The sequence below is a fragment of the Phodopus roborovskii genome, unplaced genomic scaffold (assembly GCF_943737965.1).
Source record: "Phodopus roborovskii unplaced genomic scaffold, PHOROB, whole genome shotgun sequence".
NCBI lineage: Eukaryota > Metazoa > Chordata > Mammalia > Rodentia > Cricetidae > Phodopus > Phodopus roborovskii.
In genome coordinates, this window is record NW_026126470.1 from 30,467,614 (window position 1) to 30,487,613 (window position 20,000).

At 42.8% G+C, this 20,000-nt stretch overlaps 1 protein-coding gene across 2 annotated transcripts in view; it reads left to right on the plus strand.

Annotated features, from left to right (window-relative positions):
• Dyrk1a (dual specificity tyrosine phosphorylation regulated kinase 1A) overlaps positions 1–20,000 on the plus strand; it is a 59,008-nt gene that overhangs the window by 17,041 nt on the left and 21,967 nt on the right. The window contains exons 2-3 of one of the 2 annotated variants that reach the window (XM_051191926.1): positions 15,229–15,425; positions 18,559–18,678. In XM_051191926.1, coding sequence (XP_051047883.1) covers positions 15,229–15,425; positions 18,559–18,678 — 317 coding nt within the window. The remainder of the gene's footprint in view (positions 1–15,228; positions 15,426–18,558; positions 18,679–20,000) is intronic. The other variant, XM_051191927.1, reaches the window with a different exon arrangement.

Consider the following 20,000-nt stretch of genomic DNA (forward strand, 5'->3'; position numbering starts at 1 on the left):
TTAAAGGCGTGCATTACTATCACCTGGCTTAGATTTTTTTTTTTTTTATTTAAATCAGTATGTGATTTCTAAAATTTCCTCCATCCCATGGCTTGTCTTTCATTAAGTGTTGTAAAGATTAGATGTTTAAAATTTTAATGAAGTCTTATTAATTGGATTCTTTTAAAAACTGGCCTTTTGCCAGTTCTTGACTTGATTGTTCTGGTGCTGTGATTTTTCTCTCCTAAACTTACAGCTTCCATATTTTACTTTTAAGTCAGGGGATTCATTTGAGTTAATATTTGATGGTGTCAAGAGATACAGTTTTAGCTGTCACTGTCACTACTTGTGTGTGTGCGCTTCCCTTTTCAGGGTTGTTGCTGCTGGTTGAGCTCCTCGACACGGAATCTTTCAAGTTGTTTTGTTAATTTCTTTAAGAGAAAAACAAACAAAAAAAAAAAAAACTTAGATTGTATTGAGTCTATAGTAATTTTGGAGGACTTGTTAGCGGTATTGCTTTTTTAGACTCAGTTCGAATAGTACATATTTTTAGTTGATTTCGTCTGTTTGAGATTTTTTTCATTTTGTTTCTTTGATATGTAGTTTATCATGTGACAAAAATATTTTACATTTTTGATGTTATAAATTCATTTACAGTCCAGATTCTAATTGTAGTTAGTGATGTATGGTAATTTTCCTATATTGATCTTGTATTATTAACTCAAATAGGGTTCATTGTTTGTTCCCAGTTTTTCTGAGAGAGGTTGGTTTCACTGTGTAGCCTCGGCTGTCATGGAACTCACTTTGTAGACTTTGAACTTGAGATCTGCCTGCCTCTGCCTCCCAAGCCATGGGCTTAAAGGTGTGCGCTACCACACCTGACTGAAATTGTTTTTGGTTGGTGATTTTTTTTTTTCTTCAGAGATAATTGGCCATTGATGAGAGATAGTTTTCCATTTTGGTTGTTTATACTTCTTTTTCTTACATTACCACACTGACGAAGTCTCCGTGGACTATATTTACAGAGAACACTTATAGAATATATTTGTGGAACGTTGGATATGGCATTGAGTAGAGGTCCCTTGGTTCAGAAGGAGGAATTTCATTTCCAAAGTGTGATGTCAGATGTAGGCATTTTTTCTGTTCTTCTTTTCCCGGTTTCCTTTGTCGCTCTGAGGAAGATAAGTTCTAGTCCTCATGTAAAGCTTTTTTTCTTTTTTTAAAATCTAGAACGGTGTTAAATTTATCAGTTCTCTGTCTGATATTTGTAGAGACTATTTATTATTTTTTAATTTATTTTTTTGAGTCTCAGTGCTAAACTACATTGCATCTGAAATAGAGGCTAGTTGGTTATGGTATTTGTCCTTTTAGAAAGATCGTTGATTTATTTTATTGCAGTTTTGTTTAATACTTTTGACTCTGTGACCAGTTCTCTGTGGCATAAACATCAACCAGATCGGATTAGTGTCTATTCAATAACTTTATCTTAACAAACATAACTGAATCTTTTGCTGAGTTATTTCCAAATAATCTCATAGTCTGAGTGAGGTGTCACATGGAGAGTTTAGAGAGGTCACAGTTCAGACTGCAGCCTCTTTCCCGGGTGGGATCTCCTGCACTTACACTTAATGGCCTTAGGTTCTTCTATCTGGTGGTCTTTTCTTGCTTGGAATGCCTACTCCCCTTTCTCTCTTTATCCTGTTGGAAAGCCATTTTTACTAATCAGAAGTGGCTAAGAAGTTAACAATGATGCCGTGTCACGAATAGACCTATTCCAGCACTTGCTTGCAGCAACTTCGAGAAGGAAACTGGAGAGGGCTGTTTGCTCGCCCTGGTACCTCCTGTGGTAGTACTTTGTAACTACTGGCTGCTTGCAACAATCTGTAAATGAATGTACCGGAATGGGCAGGCTGCAGGAACGAGACACTTTAGCACAGAATTGTGCAAGGGAGGCTTGGGAGTTTAGAGGTCCAGCCCAGGAGCTGAGTTGGGAGGATGTTTGTAGTGAGTCAGTTAGGGTGTGCTGTTTCTTAGGCTGAGCTCAGGGAGGGGAGCGAGCCCTCACCAAATGCAGACAGCACACCAGAAGTTTGATAGTGTGCCTCTGACCCCACAGACTTAAAGGAAGAGCATTATGGTAACACACAAGGTGAATCTGGAGCAAGTGGCGTGGAGTTTAAGTGGCACCAGGGCCAAGACCAGCTGGGTAGAAGGGAGCTTGTGTGGTTCCTGTAGCTTCTCTTGTTGACTTCTGGGGCATTGTTGCATTATGCTCTGTGTCTGTGTAATGATGAGTTGGGGTGTTTATTTATACTCAGGGTTTTGTGCTTGTTGGTCAGTGTTGTGCAGAAGATCCTGGGAACCCCTCATTTCCTGAAGGACCTCACATTGTCCCACGATTGGAGCTTGGGAGCATGTCTGTTCGTGTTTAAATAGTCATGTTGGTGAGACTTTATGGTAATGGTAGCATCTGGCCCTCCCTCCCTCCCTCCCTCCCTCCCTCCCGTCTCTGTGTCTCTGTGCTGTTTGTGCTGACCACATGCTTCTGGTTGCTGGGCCGTCCACTGGAGCATGGTCAACCTACCAGAAGTTACACCTGTAAGTCCTTTCCAGTTGGAACGGTGACAGTGTGGCCTTGTGCAGGTGAGTGTAGCTGCTGTGAGCCCTGTCATGTTCAGAAGACTGTGGCCTTCCCTCGTCTCCAGCTCTTACTCTGTTCTCTCTCACAGCGATCCCTGAGCCTTGGGGTGGTGGTCGTGTTATTCCGTTTGGGGCTGGGCACTCCACTGACAAATTCTGCAGTTTGTCTTTTAAGGCGCCTGTTACTTGTCCATTCCCTACAGACTGGTCATTGCCCGGGGCAGCAGTTCCAACCTCAGAGTCCATTGATTGATTGATCCCTTATAGTTGGAGAGGAAGACTTAATAGCAGAAAAATCTATGGGAGATAGCTCAGTTAGCTCAGTTGATTATGTTCTTGCCTTGCAAGTATGAGGAGGGACTTAAATCTGCCTAAAAGTTAGTTGGCTTTTTTTTTTTTTCTTCAAACCACAGCTGTTGTCTTTTTTTTTTTTAAAGATTTATTTTATTTATTATGTATATAGTGTTCTGTCTGCATGTGTCCTTGCAGGCCAGAGGAGGGCACCAGATTCTCATTACAGATGGTTGTGAGCCACGATGTGGTTGCTGGGAATTGAACTCAGGACCTCTGGAAGAGTAGCCAGCGCTCTTAACCTCTGAACCATCTCTCCAGCCCCTAAAGTTTGTTTAAAAAAAAAAAAGCAGTGGTGCATGCCTTTAATCCCAGCAGCAGCACTTGGGAGGCAGAAGCAGGCGGATCTCTGTGAGTTTGAGGCTCCAAAGCTATAGAGGAACTCCCCCCCCCATCTTGAACAACACCCTCACCACCACCAAAAAAAAAAAAAAAACCCAAACCAAACAAACAAAACACAAAACACTGAGTTGATTGTGGCGGTTCACGCAGGGAGGCAAATGCTTAAAGGCTGTGCCAGGAAGAGCACAAGTTTGAGGACAGCCTGGCTCCCCCTGACAAGTGTGCCCACTTGTCACCTGGCATGGGTGAGGGGTAACGGGACCCTGGGGCTCATTGCCTGCCAGGGTGGGCTGCACCTGGGGAATGACAGCTGGGCGTGCCCTGTGGCCTCTGCTCAGGGCACACTCACCTCCTACCCCCATCGTATTGCTCTCCTGGCACTCAAGATCATTCCGTACTAAAAACATGCAAAACAAAGTGAGGTATTTCAGGCCTGATGTTGACACACATTTATATTAATGAACCTACGTACAAATAAATATGAGTTTCAGGGCTACTGAGACTTACTTTGTTTCAGAATGCCAAGATTCAAAATCCAGCGTCTGCTGCTTCTTTGGGATCCAGTGGTGCGCATTGGATTTTATAATAACCTTTGTGTGACAGTAGTATGAGTGGCTGTTGAGATAGAGACTGTGTCACACAGTCAGACTGGTGAGCCACCCCAGATTGTGTGTCCTGAACAGGCACCGTATGAGCAACTCGAAGAGGGACTCGACAGGATGTGTACTCTCTCTCTCTCTGCGTGTGTGTATTAATTAATAGTGATTAAGAAGGGGGATGGGGAATGCACACGAACATTCTAAAAAACTAATTAAATTCTAAAACATTACTGATTTCTGTTCAAGGCTTTGCTGGCCATTTTACTGAAAAGCAGGGTCCAGGGTTGGCGCTAGAGAGTTAAGTTCCCTCTGAGGGCCAGCAGAAGTGACTCATGCTGCGTGCTGCAGGCAGGCGGCGGCAGCTGCCACTTCTTGGTGCGGGATCGCCGTGTGGCTGTAACCACTTTTTACTTTGAAGTGACAAACCTGTTGTGCCTCAGAACAACATTTATTCTAAGTGTTTCTAGGTGTGGATATGTTATGGTTTTATGTGTTAAAATTACAAATTAACAGAAGTGTGTGTAAACTAGACAGAGTTGCTCTTCAACTCTCCTGCTTCACGGAAGTTGAGATACAGATTTCCCTCTGAGTTCTTTTCTCTGGGTTGGAATTTTATTAATAAAGTTGTTTAGTAATTTTAAGACATGTTTTATTTCAAATCATATTCCTTCACACAGTGACTTGGGTTTCCAGAAATAGAGAATGCAGGTTATTACTTTGTTAGTTATGTTATAAATTACATTAAGGAGAATTAACAGGCTCTTCTGTCAGCTAAGAGGTTGATGGTGTTCTGAGTTTTGTTATGTAATATGCTAAACGTTTAAATACACTATTATACCTTTCTTGTTCATTCGTTCGTTCATTGGTTCATTCACTCGATCCCCTAGAGTTAATATCTCGCTGCTGTGTGATGTGAGCCGGGCTGGCCTGGACCGTGCTGTAACCCGGGTTGATAAACTCACCGTCCTGCCCTGGCCTGCAGTGTGCTGGTGCCCCAGGCGTGTGCCACCACCGTTTGTCATTGTTATTTCACACTGTACTGTTCAAGAAACCCCGAGACACCGTGGGAAACGGATGCTCAAAACTGCAGAGGGGGTGTCTAGTATTGTTGAGGAGGCCCCTCGCTGAGCCATGGTGAAATAGTGTCCTGCTGTGGTAATGAAAATGTAAAGTTTCAACACCAGTGATGGAGGCACGCCATCCCACTGGTACAGACCAGGGATAACTCTTAAAAAACAAAACAAAACTGTGTCTGGTTGAAGACGTAGTTCCTGTCCCACCTGGTCAATGCTTTCAGTCCCAAATACACCCACAGAGGCTTATGTTAATTATAAGTTGTTTGACCGGTGGCTCAGGCTGCCTGTTGGCTAGCTCTCTCTTAATTATTAACACATTTCTGTTAAATATGTATTGCCATAAGACTACGGCTTACCCCATAAATGCTCTGGCATGTTGCTCCTTTGGCGGCTACTTGGCATCTCTCTCTGGCAACTGTGTCTGTGTGTTCTTCCCAGAATTCCTAGTCTGGTAGCTCCGCCAACACTTCCTGCCTGGCTACTGGCCAATCAGCATTTATTCACCAACCAGTAAGAGAAACGTACATTCACAGCACTCAAGGACATCCCCCATCACTTCCAGCAGGCGGCAGTCAGCTTTCTGTAACAGCAAGTGTCCCAGACCGTGTTTGTACTGGAGAAACGGCCTGGTTAGCCGCCAGTGTAGATAGAGAGGATGGAGAAGGGACTGTGGTGTCTCCTCACCACAGGGTCCTCTTGCCTGTTTGTGCTTGAGAACACAAGCACCCTGCTCTGACCCATCCACCTCCACACAAACTTTCTGAACGGCTGAGGCTGTGCTCATTGCCTTCACACGTATGTCAGCAGTGCGTGAACTTTCTAGAACGGCACTATCTAGTAACCAACACTCATAACTTAGGACAGCCAAGCAGTCACTTTTTCTTTTAAGATAAAAAAAAATTTAAGATTATTTTAATAATAATACAATTTCCCCAGTATATCTAAAATGGATTATTTAAATGTCTTATCAAATTTCAGAAGTTAGTGAGGTATTTTACATATCTTGGTTCTGAGTAACCAGACACACTGAACCAATGTTGAGTGAGTGCCTGTCTCAGGGTTAGTGAAGGAACTGTAAGAACTGCTGTGAAGCTCACATGTGCAGGCAGGGCGTTTTTTGCTTTTGCTGTGCAGCAGTTGGACATGCTACTGAACGTTAGCCGTGAGGTGGGGCTGACAGGATATAGCACTGAGGCTGCAGGGTGTGCCGAGGTGCCAGGAGCAGGGTCTGCTGTCACTTAGGCCCTTAGAAGACGGTGACGGTCCAGGCTGTGAGCACCGACAGTTCTGTAGCTGCCCGGAACATTTTAGACATACACCAACATTTGAGTAGTAGAGGGTCGTTTCAAAAGTCTTAAAATTGACTAAGGGGCTGACTTGTTAGTGGTTAGAGCAGCTCAGAGTCCTGGGTTCGAATCCCCAGCATGTTAACATGGGGTAGAAAAGTGCTGTTGTAGTGTGCTAATATTTTTATTTTAGTTTTCATTCAACTGGAAAGAAGTATTTTATGTACTAAAGATTAATTTACTTAATATGATTTTTAGAATTTATTTGAGATTTTATATATCTGAATATCAAATGCGATTATTTTTCTAAAATTGTCTCTTAGTGATAATTACACATTTCAGTGATTAAATGATATCTTGTTTGGTCTCTCATATTCTTGAAATGACTTCTATTAATCACCTTAACTGAGAAGTCCTCTTCAAGGGTAACACGGTCCCACAATGTCCTTTTTTCTTAACAGTCTTGGAAGCTTATGGAAGTTATTTAATAGTATGGAGTTGTAGGAGAGCCATACAAAGACTTCAGAAGTCTTTGAGATTAGGGAGCTCATATTTTCAGATGTTACTGCAAACAAAACTCAAGAGGACCCTGGGGTTACTAGAAACATCACTATTCTAATGTTAAAAACTTTCATATCTGACAACTGCACTCAGCAGAGCAGTGTTTGTGTTCCTACCTTGTGAGCCCCACCCCCCCCCCCCTCTCTCTCTCTCTCTCTCTCTCTCTCTCTCTCTCTCTCTGTCCCATTGTTGGTACTGAAATCTTTGTGTCTTTAACAGTTTTAATTGTCTAATGCTAGAAAACACGAAAGCCGCGGGGCTATACCAGGAAGCGGTCATTGAATTCCAGTCAGGATACACCGGGGAAACGACACTTAATTCAGCCTCTTGCTTAGGTTGCGGAACTAGACCACTAACCCTGTGCTCTCTTTTCCTTCCTTTGCTCATCATTCCTGTTATTTTGGTAGGCCCACTTCTCATTTTAGGCAGTGGTGTTTAAGTGCTCTTCCTAGCGCACTCTTCAGATGGAAAAGGGAGGTGAAGATCTAGTTGACTTATCCAGGGTCGCCAGTAGCTAACCTGTAAATGGCACGCTGCCCTGAGCAAGACCTCTAGTGCTTGTTCCTCTCACATTCTCCATCCGGCTTGGCCCACCCCGTACACGCCCCCCCCACATCCGGCTTGGCCCACCCCGTACACGCCCCCCCCACATCCGGCTTGGCCCACCCCGTACACGCCCCCCCCACATCCGGCTTGGCCCACCCCGTACACGCCCCCCCCCACATCCGGCTTGGCCCACCCCGTACCACGCCCCCCCACATCCGGCTTGGCCCACCCCGTACACGCCCCCCCACATCCGGCTTGGCCCACCCCGTACACGCCCCCCCCACATCCGGCTTGGCCCACCCCGTACACGCCCCCCCCCACATCCGGCTTGGCCCACCCCGTACACGCCCCCGCCCCAGCATGCCCCACGCTGTGGCCTGAACTGCAGGGCCTTGTATTTGCTAAGGACAGCTCTACCTCTGAGCCAGCCCCAATCTGTTGCGTGTTCTCTGGTCACATCTAAGCTGTTGCTTGAAAGAAAGACAGCAGCAGGTGGCGCCTGGGGCAGCTTGTGAAGTACTTGTTCTGTGTGCTACACAGGGCTTTTTGGGAGCTGATCATGAGACCATGGCTACTGATAAAACCACAGCCTTTTTTCTTGGTTTTAAAAATGTGCTTTCGGAAACCTGTGAATTCCCTCTTGCCTGAATGCTTTATTTAGTCTCCAATCTCCCCATGGCCACAACTGCCATGTAGGCTGTGCCTGGAGCAGAGAGAGGATCTTCCTCTGCTTGCACTGTGACAAGTTCTCTGCTGGTTCACTGGCTGCAGCGAGCCTCACACAGGGCTTCTATGCCTTAGGGGCGTATTGTCACAGTTTGATAAAATCCACCCGCCCCCAGGGTTTCCCTGGCTGTCCTGGAGCGCCCTCTGTAGCCCAGGCTAGCCCTGAACTCAGACAGATCTCCTGCCTCTGCCTCCCAAGTACTGGGAGCAAAGGCGTGTCCATCACTGCCTGGCTTTACTCTTTTATTCTTTGCTCTGCTGTTGGCAACTATGCATAAACCTGTGGTGAAGTGTTCTGGAAATCCATGTTCTCCATTCTGTTGTTATCAAGAATATTTGCTTCTAAACTGTACTTCTTGAAAAGGAAAAAGAAACTTGGCTGTTATATACACTTTAGATCAGTGAGCGTGAGGCTTTTCTTTAATTTTTTAAATTTAAAAACAATTACTTTACATTCCAATCCCAGTTCCCTCCCCTCCATCCTCCCATCCCCCACCATGCGCCCCTCACAAGCAGCTTTTCTCACACTCTGTCTGCTAGCGTCCCCTGTGTGATTTTGAGTGGCATTGGGTGAAGACAGGGAGGTGGCTTTAGTGACTTGAATTGTATCATTTAGGCTAGAGTGCTGCCATGTGTATTGAGGATAGGATGCAGGCTTTGGACGACAGAACTTTCTAGATTATTTTGGTTAGGTGTAGAACTGAAATGGTAACTGCTTTTGCAAAATATATGTAAAGAAGGTGAAGTTTGCTATATAAATAGACTTTTTTTTACAAGGAACTTTTATTCTTAAACGTTAAAACCATTATTATGTAGTTTATTTGGTTTATTTTACTTTATTCATTATTTGTTTATTGAAACAGGGTCTTACTGTGTATCTCTGACTGGCCTCAGATTCTGTGTAGGCTACAGAGTAGACATCAGACTCTGTGTAGATCCTGCTGACCGGACACTGGAAAGAGATCCACCTGTTTCTGCTGCCTAAGTGCTGGGGTTGAAGGCACATGCCATCAAGCCCACTCATGATTAACTTTTCAGTGTCTTTGTTCAGGTAAATACCCTGTCTTTTGAGTGGGTTGTGATGGAAACTCTGTAAATACATAGTGTTCTAATTGAAATCATTAAGCTAAATGATTACCTCATTGGATAATTTTAAATGTTAAGCTATAAGTACTTAACTGGCTTAAAAATATCTTGTTTACTTAACAGCTGTTTAACTAGAACTAAAAAAGAGTTATGAGTATGTATGTGGCTCCCTGTTTATCCTTGGGATAGGAGAGGGGAAATTTTTCTTTTCTTTTTAAAGTTCTTTCTTAGCTGCTTTTGCTGAGCCTGCTTTAGAGGGCAGAGGAACCCTTGAAGCAGACTGCCCAAAGCTAAGTCTTGTCTCAGGCATTTCTAGGCAGCATGGCTGTGAGCAGTGGTTGGTAGGGTTCTCCCATACTCAGTTCTGGTTGTCTTTTTCTGTGTTTTAATCGTTTCTGCCGAGGAAAAAGCAGCTAACCAGTCAACTTTTGGCTTTGTAATGGCTTTGAAATGATTTAGTGTCTCTGTTCTTGGCCGTCCCTGGGAAGATCCTGTTAATGCTTTGTAAAGACTCGACAAAGTGACGGGTGTCAGATTTGAAGAGAAACTGAGGGCATAGGGGAGAGGTAATTTGTGTGTGTGTGTGTGTATGTATGTATGTATGTACTTAAGTATGTTTGAATCCCTGTGCAACATTAACATTTTTAGATAAATAGCATTTTGCTATTTTTGGAATTTTTGATAAAATGAATTAATTTAGAATTTTCCATTAAAAGTTGTCTTTTGGTTTATGAATGATCTTTTGCCCCCCTCTGCAAATTATATAGTGTTTTCCTGTCCATGGCATGTCACAAGGGAGCGCTCAATTTCCATTGAGTGTGGCAGTGAGTTGTCTTTTTGCCCACAGGACTTCTTTGGACAGTAATTTGGGTATCATAGCTGGACTTGTGGGACAAGTTTGAAAATCGTCTGAGCTATGAAAAGTAGGCCTGGGACAGTTTAGTGAGCAGCTCGAGTGCTCCTACAGCTGGCTGTCCTGAGTGTTGTGGGATTGCCCGTAACTGTCCCACACCTGCACGACTGACCCTGGTCTAGGAGCACACTGAAAATGGGAAGGGCTGTTTCTGTCAAATGGATGCACTCAGCACACATGTGAGCACATGTGGTTGACATGTGAGCACTTGATGTGTCACTGGCTGTTTTTAACCCTTGATGTCTGAAGTGACTGCACCTGACGGACACAAGTGTGAAGTCAGTTCAGAGTCAACACTGGGACACCCCTTCTCACCCAGAGGGTCAGAGGCTTTCCTACCATCCACTCTGAAGGACAGTCTTTTATTAGGGTCTTTTGCACAATTATATATTCTGTAAATATTATACATTTACAGACTATAACCAGTGTAGTGTATCAGCTTGAAGAACGAGGAATTTTTATACAGTTGCTTACATGTTTGTGAGAATTTGGACTGTAAACATTGGCTAGCCTACGAGGAGTCTCATCAGGACCCCCTTACTGCCTTATTTTCTGTACTGTTAACTTGGATGCTGCTGGAGTAACGACCTCTGTTCTCTAGAAATCTAAAATCCTGCAAACACTGTTCATCCTTAAAAGTGGTTATAGATGTCAGGCATTTTCCGGGTGTGGTTTTGGTCTTACAGCCTGGGCTTTCCATGGGTGCAGCGTTGTGCTCTGTGCTGGGACTATGCTGGGAAAGGACCACTTCAGCAGCTGTCTGTCGTCTGTCCAAAGACACCCTGGGCTAGTCCTTCAGGGCTCCGAGCTCCACCAAAAATGAACATGCTGTTTGTCACTCAAAGGTAGGTGAGCTCTGCTTAGGAAAGGAATGCGTGTGGAAAGCCGTGTCCCTAATCTCTTGGGTGCCTTAGGGTGAGTGCTTGGTTAAGCCACTGAGGATCACAAACCACAAGGTTAACTGTTTTCTTATTACATTTGCCTCAAACGGAAAACATGATGATATAAGTAGGCATTTCCAAATTGCTGCTGTTTTTAAAATGGGAAATGTTTCTAGTAAAGCATTAAGTTTCTCAAAAGTTTGTTGTAATAATTTCAGAACTCTCAGCTTGTCTTATTGTTAGCATGAGAGGGTCTTCCATTTTATGCTGGCTTTGCTAAACTTTTTAATGGAAGATTCTGCCATACCATTTAATTTTCTGTGTATCAGGCAGTGAATATGTAGGAGCTTCCATGGCGATCCTCATCCCTGGGGCCCAACAAGCAGGTCGACCGGTGGCCCCGCTCTGTAGCAGCAGCCACCAGACCAATTCTCTTTGGTGTATTGTTGTTTATTTGTTTTCCAGACAGGGTTTGGAAAACTCCATAGATCAAGTTGGCATCGAACTCAGAGGTCCATCTGCTTTGCTCCTCTCACTGTTGGGACTAAAGGTGTCGTGCCCTGCCACCAGCAGACAAGATGGCCCCCTCTCCCTGTCAGAGCTTCCCCTCCCTGGCTTTACCCTGAGGCACGGCATGCCTTTATGTCCCTGCCTTGGTTCTGAAGTCCCATCCCTTGTGCACTCAGAGCTGCTTGGTAGCACCCAAAGGGGTGAAAAGTTTCGGATGGCTTTCCTTCTGAAAGGTGGCACTGCCACTTAAAAGTAGTGTCAGGGTATTTGCTAGAGAAAATAGTGATTTACACATATGAGTTCTAACAACAGTACAGTAATTAAGGCACCCAGTAGCTATAGATCTTCAGGCACTATTTTAATATTTTTCATATTCCATGTTCTATTAAAAACTAAGTTCTTGGCTTCCTATTTCAGCAGCAAGGAGCTAGCTTAGCGCTTGTGATTGGGAGGTAAAAGTACTTTTGCTTTGAAGTTAAGTAAGGTTTTCTATAGTTTAGCTTTGAGGATGTATTGCGTCAGGATAAGCTCATGTGAAGTACACAGTAGATTAAATGTTGTCAGGACTGTTCTCTGGGGGCTCTTGTCTTTGCAGCTGTCCATCTCAGTTGCTGTTGTGGGGCTCTCCAGACACACTGCGCAGGTGCCCCGCCCAAGCTTCCAGGGCCCCATGCTTGCCTCGTGCTGTGACTGGCATCCATTTATTTTTATGCATGTAGTGAGCTCCACAGCGTGCCATTTTGCACACACAGTTGTCTGAGAAGCCTTTTCCTGGAGTACTTAGTTAGCTTTTGCCTGCGTCACTTCCCTCCAGGAAGCCTCCCTGAACTGTAGTTGTTTGAGTGCAGATCTTATGTTGACATTCTCTTGTTGACTTTGCTGGCCTCTTCATGAGGCTGTTTTTTTTTTTTTTTTTTTTTTTTTTCCCCCCACTGGAGACAGAAGTGTAGGCTGGAGGTCTCTTTCTTTGGTCTTCCTGAAGATTTCCTTTCTCCTGATGGGGTGTATGGTTTTTCATAAGTCAGTGGTTTACATGTATGTAGAACCCTCTGACTGCTTTGTTGATTTCAGCGATTTGGTTGGATGTTTCAGTGCTTTGTACTTTTCCCTGTTATTCTTTGTGTTTTTGAATTCAGCAAGTTCCCATTATTGATTGATCAGCAAGTTCCCGTTGGTTGGTTGGTTGGTTGGTTGGTTGGTTGGTTGGTTGGTTGGTTCGTTCGTTTGTTCGTTCGTTCATTCATTCATTCTTCACTGATCTCTAGTGTCTGGTCTGCCATGAGGTCAAATGACTGAATTTCCATGTGGTTCCTTTTGTAGGTTACACCTCTCTAGTAAGATTCACTGTTTACTTACAGTAGCAGTTTTTGTGTGTTAATTTCACTATTTCTTGTCACTGGATGTTTGTACCTCTTGCAGTCCCTTGTGTTTTCTGGCCTCTGTTGGGCCTCTGTGATTGTGTATCTTGGTTGACTCCTCTAGTTGGAACACAGCATCGCACTGGCCATGCAGGTTGGGATCATTGTTTAGCTCACAGCTTTCTGATAGATTTTGCTGCCTGGGCTCTACTGTGTAGCTTAGCTAAAGATGAGAGTCCAGGGTGGCTCAGCAATGCTGCTTGCTGTGTTTTATCGACGGCTGACACTACTCTGCAGGGTTCCTCCAGAGAGAATGAGACTGACCAGTTCCTGTTTCTCAGTGCTCATAGATGTCCCCAACATGTCTGAAAAGCAGTTACTTCATGTCTCGGCCAGTCCTGTAGTCATTTATGATGAATGAGGTAGGGTAGGGGGTAGCAGGGACTTTAAAGTGGCCAGGCGTGGGCGTCTGAGGTGACAGTCTTGTCATATTCCCTCTGTTGCCAAGAGCTCGATAGACTGATTTCACAATGTTTCGTACTTACGACAAACATTGGCTTTTACTTAAGTCTCATAAGCAGTGCCATTGTTTCTGTGCACAATTAGGTACTTTGTCTAATAGGTGAAGATGTTTGCATGTGCCTGTGTGGTGTGTGTATGGATATGGACATGTCTGTATTATGAATCACGTTGCAACATATATTGGTCACCACAAGTCAGTTCATATGTTCTTAATTTAAAATCACTTTTATTTTTTATTTTTATGTTTTTCTTTCTTTTTTTGAGACAGGGTTTCTCTGTGTAAGAGCCTTAGCTGTCCTGGAACTCATCTGTAGACCAGGCTAGCCTCGAACTCACAGAGATCCACCTGCCTCTGCCTCTGCCTCCTGAGTGCTGGGATTAAAGGCATGTGCTACCAATGCCCCAGTTGTTTGTTTGTTGTTTTGTTTTTTAAGATTTATTTATTTATTGTGTATGCAGTATTTTGTCTACATGTATGCTTGCAGGCCAGAAGAGGGCACCAGATCTCATTACAGGTGGTTGTAAGCCACCATGTGGGTGTTGGGAATTGAACTCAGGACCTCTGCAAGAGCAGCCAGAGCTCTTAACCTCTGAACCATCATCTCTCCAGCCCCCGGCTTTTTTTTTTTTTTTTTTTTTTTGAGATATTTTTATTCATTGAGCTTTGGCCTTGGTATGAGGTGTAGCAGTGTATTAGCACTGTACCTCTATAATAAGAACAGTGACTTCTCGTTTAGGCTTCTTAACATTAAACAGGGTTAGTAATTGGGGAAACTAAGTTCCTGAATGGTTACGTAATTTGTCATTTACAGCCTTAAACCATACAACTGTTACCGAGCTCTTTTTATGTATTAAGGACCTCTGTCCCTCTATCTGTATTCTGTGGTGACATGTTCTCCTTAGCATATAGACTGAAGCCTCCCTCCGTACCATTTGACAATTAGCATTCTGAATGTTTGCTGTTACAGACATGGCTGCTGTCTTTTGTTCACATTAGTTATCAGGATAATTTCCTGGGAGTTGTTTTTTTCCCCTTAACTGAGAAGCTTCTCCATTTGATTAAATTTACTGGAAAAAGGAAAGTTTGTGAAGAGTCGTCTTAACTCTTAATGTATGTTCGGTGTCACTTGGGTTGTTTGCACTCAGTGTCAGTCAGTAAACACAGGCTGCTCTAAGAACAGTGTTGGGGACAGGAGATGGAAGGGCAGGCTGAGCCCTGCGTGTAGAAAGGTCACTGTAGCCAGGCATGCTGAGTGTTAGCTTTGCTTTCAGATGTGTTGTGAGGCGCTGCTTAATTGGCAGGGCCCTTCCCAAGAATTCACACTATGGGTTCTTAAGTGTTGAGAATTTCATATGTGCAGATAAGTTTCAAAAGTTGTTACTTCTGTACTGATGAGATGGTTCAGTGGATAAAAGCACTTGCTGCCAAATCTGATGGCCTGAGTTTGATCCCCAGGACTTACATGGTACAAGGAGAGAAACTGACTCCTCTAGTTTGCCCTCTGTCTTCACGTGTGCACAATGACACGGCATGTGTGAGCTTGTGTACATACACTCACAAAAATTTTAAGAAGTAAACAATTTCATATTTTTAAGTTGTTACTATTCATTATAAAATGCTTTTAAAGGGATTTTCTCAACAGAAATTGTGTTCGCTTTAATCTGTGTTTTATGCCATATTTAACATACAGCTATTATGTTTAATGACTATACCTGTTGGTTGTTACAAAGGTTTTTAATACTAAGTGTCCTCAAGGACTAATGTAGGTGACTGAGGATATATATCAAGTGACAGACACGCAGCAGGGTGCGAGTCCTTTTTAACACTCGTGTCTAACCCTGCCTGTTGCAGGAGGAGAGACTTCAGCATGCAAACCTTCGTCTGTTCGGCTCGCACCGTCGTTTTCATTCCACGCTGCTGGCCTTCAGATGGCTGGACAGATGCCCCACTCACACCAGTGCAGCGACCGTCGCCAGCCACATTTAAGTGACCAGCAGGTCTCTGCCTTATCATATTCTGACCAGATTCCACAGCCTCTAACTAACCAGGTAATTTCATTAATTACCAAAAATGATGTTGAAATTGTAGCTTATCCTTTTGAAAATACTAGGTCCGTAAAATGGCAAACCCTTCAGTTTTGCGTGTTAGTGGGAGCCTTGGTAGATAAAGCATGGAGTTTAGAAGTTTGCGTTTGCGTTTGTTGGTTCCCCTCACCCCCTCACTCCTTTAACAGGTTTATTTCACTTTACTGAAAGGTAAGTCAGAAACAAAGCCATGACTTCTCAATCTGGAGTAAAGAAGTGGGAATTGTTTCTAAAGAAGAGTATTTTTTTTTTAAAAAGTAAAAACCTATTTATGAAAAGATAATGTCTAATTTAAGAAAGGCATAGGAAACTGAGAACCAGTTAAACAAATTTATGTTTATGATTTTATATTATAAGCAATATCTATATACATCTGTAAATTTATAGGCAAAATCCTTAGCACTCAAAGGATGTGTGAATATTGAGCATGCTGTTCTAGCGTTCAGACTAGAGATCGGTCATTTTCTCACGAATTTGAGGCTATAAAAAGAATGTGTATATGTATACATACGCGTGGGTATATCTTAAAGGTCTGAAGTAGCCGCGCCCTACCTTACTCACGGTTTGGGGCATCTTCTGCTGGCTGTGGTCGCGAGGCAGAGGCAGAGTTTTCTCACTGTGGTGATTGTCGTTAATGGATGTGGGGTCTCAATGGGCCATGGCTTTATTCAGATCTTTTCTTATAGCGAGTGAGGAATGGGTGACACGTGTTTCTTACCCTGCACCGGTTGGGTGAAATGAGCTTTCTCTGGCTGAGTAATGAGTAGTTGGCTATAGCTGAGTGCCTGCGTCACAGGTGTCTCTTGCCAGTAGCCTCTTGTAGAGTTTGTGAACAGCAAGCGCATGGTGGGGCTTTGGGTGTTTCGTTCAGTCCATTGGTTCAGAGGTTAGGACTGTGCTTGAGAAGTGGAGGAGTTCTTCAGGAGGCTCAGATGTAGACAGCTCTTGGTCATGTAGACAGCTCTACTCCAGAAGGGAGCAGAAAGAGTGTGTTAGCCAAAGCACTGTCCAGGGTCCACTTTGGGCGAGCTCTGAAGACGGGTGCCCTCAGGGTTAGGCTCCACTGAGTGTATGTCTTCCAGCTGGAGAGGCTGGCTTCCACTCTGACTCCTCTGTGTGTGAGTGATGGTAGACTTCCCAGCCCAGCTCTGCTTGCTTCCTGTAGATACGGTGCTCTCGGATTTATAACAGCTGCTGTTTGGAGAGCCAGAAAAAAAAACAAAACAAAACAAAACAAAACAAACCAAACAAAAACCCTTTAAAGTAAATTTTATCATTATATCATGTTAGTTGATAATTTAGTTAGCAAAGTATCTATTTTCATATTTAGCTAGTATCTTTAAATCATTTAAATGATACTTTGCTTAATATTTCTGATTTAAAACATAAAATGTTTTTAAAGATTCATATGATGTAAACAGACTACTAAATACAGCAGGTGTGGCGGCCCACTTTGGAGGCAGGAGGTAACAAGAGCTCTGAGTTTTGAGTCCAGCCAGCTTTGTCTATATAGTGAGTTCTAAGACAGCCGGGGCTACAGACAATCAAACAAAAGACTGCTAAGTAATAATGAAGTATTTCTTTCAAAGTTAACAAATTTCTTCACCTAATAAGGCAGCCTGTAGAAGAAGGAGTCTTCCTTAGGACTGATGTGTGGCTTGCCAAGGACTATTTAATGGGTTGAGTTAAGGACTTGAGTTAAAAACACACAGACATCTCATGTCTGAGAGGTTTTTGAATGTAAAACTGGGTCCTTATTCTAGACCGTCTTAAGTATTTTCTAATCATTTTCATGTATAAATTTCATAATGTGATGTTCATTGCTTCTTACTATCATTTTATCAATGTCTTTTAAGTGAAGTGCACTGCCCAAGTGCTTTGAAAAGAACTAAGATTTTTATTTCTCGTCATTAGTTTTCTCATGAATATGTTGTGTATAAATGTAATAGATTCTATTTGAAAATTAGTTACGACGTGAGTGTAAACAAGTATGGCTGTCACTGGAGCCCTGACCTCTGGGCTAGCCCAGCTCTCAAGGCATTTTTTTTTTGGGGGGGGGAGGGTTGTTCTTGAGATCACCGGTGCCCTGAGTGTGGGTGTAAGTGTTGTTCCACTTCATCGAGAAAACAGTGTTCCATTTCCTTATGGGTGAAAATAGGGACTAAGTTTAAATGAATGGAATAGAAATGGTTTCTGAGCGAAGCATAGATTTGTGACTACATCCTTTTCAGTGTGCGCAGTGTTACTTGTTTGCACGTCTTCAGGGCTGAGCATTCGGTGTTGGCTAACTGACCAGCTGCCTTGCTCTCGCCTGGGAAAGGCCATGCTGTCGGCCTCCTTAGTTACCTGTAGTTCTTTATGCAGGGCTGAGGCCTCGTGTGCTTGACCACCACTTGCACTGGGCCCTTGGCCAGTTTATTGGGGCAGCATTCAGTATTCTCGTTTATAAATGGTGGTAGGAATATTACCTTTTCTTATAAGATACGCACAAAATGTGCATGCTTAAAATAGTTTTCAGTAGCTATTTACTGTTAGTGTCATTTTACTATTTGGCTATTGAATCGGTTTGGCTATAATACCAGCTTTTACATACAGTGGTAGTGGACGTGGAGTGTTGTAATGATCTTTGTCTTTGAGGCTACATTGCATGGATCCAGGAAAGGACCTCTTAAACACAAGTTACTCTCATGAAACAATGCTAGAAACTTAAATTCAAAAGGGAACACTGTCAATTAAAACATTTTCATTACTTTAAATGCTTATAGCATGAAAGAACTGACATGCTTATTTATTACTAGTGGTGTCTCTTCAGTATAAGTCCCCAAGGAATGGTATTCTTTGAATTTAGTTTTGCCTGTTTACATTTTAAGAAAAAAAACATTTGGAAAATTAATTTAAGTCTTGTTAATTATGAGGGTACTGCAGATGTGTAGTTACAAATAACTCCTTCTAGGTTACCAGATGAGAAGTAAAAGAGATGCTCCGCCACCCAGTTCAGTGTCTTTGCCATTTGGGTATCAGAGTGTGACCAGATCATGGTAGCGGGTGTTATGCCGCTACAGCGTAGTTAAACTGCTAGTCTCTCTGTCTGTTTAAGGTGATGCCTGACATTGTCATGTTACAGAGGCGGATGCCCCAAACCTTTCGTGATCCAGCAACTGCTCCTTTGAGAAAACTTTCTGTCGACTTGATCAAAACATACAAGCATATTAATGAGGTAAGAGTGTTGGTTTGCTATGGTGTCATCTATATTTTCAATAGAACAAGGGACAAGTGGTCTGTTGCCTCTTTAGACATCTACGTGTGTTTTGTTCCTTACAATTATTATATTTATGAAAACTGTGAATTTTAATGAGTTAATGATTTTTAGATAGCATAATTAGAACTTAAGAAAGTGTATTAACAAGGACTACAGATGAGAACTCTGTTAATGACTGCCTCTTTTCCGAAGTATATTTAATATGCTGAGCTATTTCTGTAGTGTCTCCTCAGAGCAAGCGAGGGGAGCAAATAACAATGAAAAACATCTATATTATATATGAGAAATACACATACATGTGTATGTATTTCTATATATTTCTGCTTTGGTCCTAATGCAGGACTTCATATGAGATGCACTATTAAGTTAAAAGGACCTGCTTTATTTGAACTAGTTTTATTTCTGTCATGCCTTTTACAGTCTCCCCCCCAATTAATTAATTAATTGGGTCTCGCTCTGTAGCCGAGGCTGGTCTCGAACTCCCAACAGTCCTCCTGCCCCAACCTGCTGAATGCTGGGATTACAGGGCTATGTGTGTTCTTTATCTGTGCCTTTTCATGGTAAGATACTTAAAAACTTTAATTTAAAAACAGGATTTTAAAAAAGCACATTGAATTATTTGTCTTGTAACTTGGCTTGTTGCCACTAAAAACTATTTTCTGCTATTTGGACCTTTTCTCCTTGATAAGACTCTAGTTTTTATAACTAATTGTAAAGTGAGAGATTTCTTGAGCTGTGTAGAAGAGCTTCCTCACTGGCACCTTTCACACTGATGGCTTCACTCTGGAGCTACTGTGCCAAAGAGGTGTTCTTAGTTGTATAGAAATGTTGCAACAGTTCAGTGCCATTTAATGCCTCAGCAGTGTAGCAAGATAAAATCAGAAACCCTCAATGAACATTCCTGAGGTAGATTCTGTACACCTTTGTTTATTATACCCTGTGATCATCTGGAAATATCTGAGACATTATTTCTCACAGTGTATCAATGTCAGTTTGTTAGCGTGATGAGTTTTTATCAAACCCTGGTTAAATTGTTGTTAATAATAGCATCTTTGTTGAAACTCATTTATCAGATGTCTTGTCACAGTGTATCAAGGTACCAATTTCTTAGAATATTATTGTTGTCAAACCAGTAGGTTTAAAAACTAAGCTGTAAGAAACTCAGGTTTGAGAACAATAACTTGGTTTGTGATTGACCACAAAGGCAGGGAGGTATGTGGACAGAATAGATTTAGCTTTCATCAGTCACTAGATTCTGGACGTCGAAATTGGATGAGTTT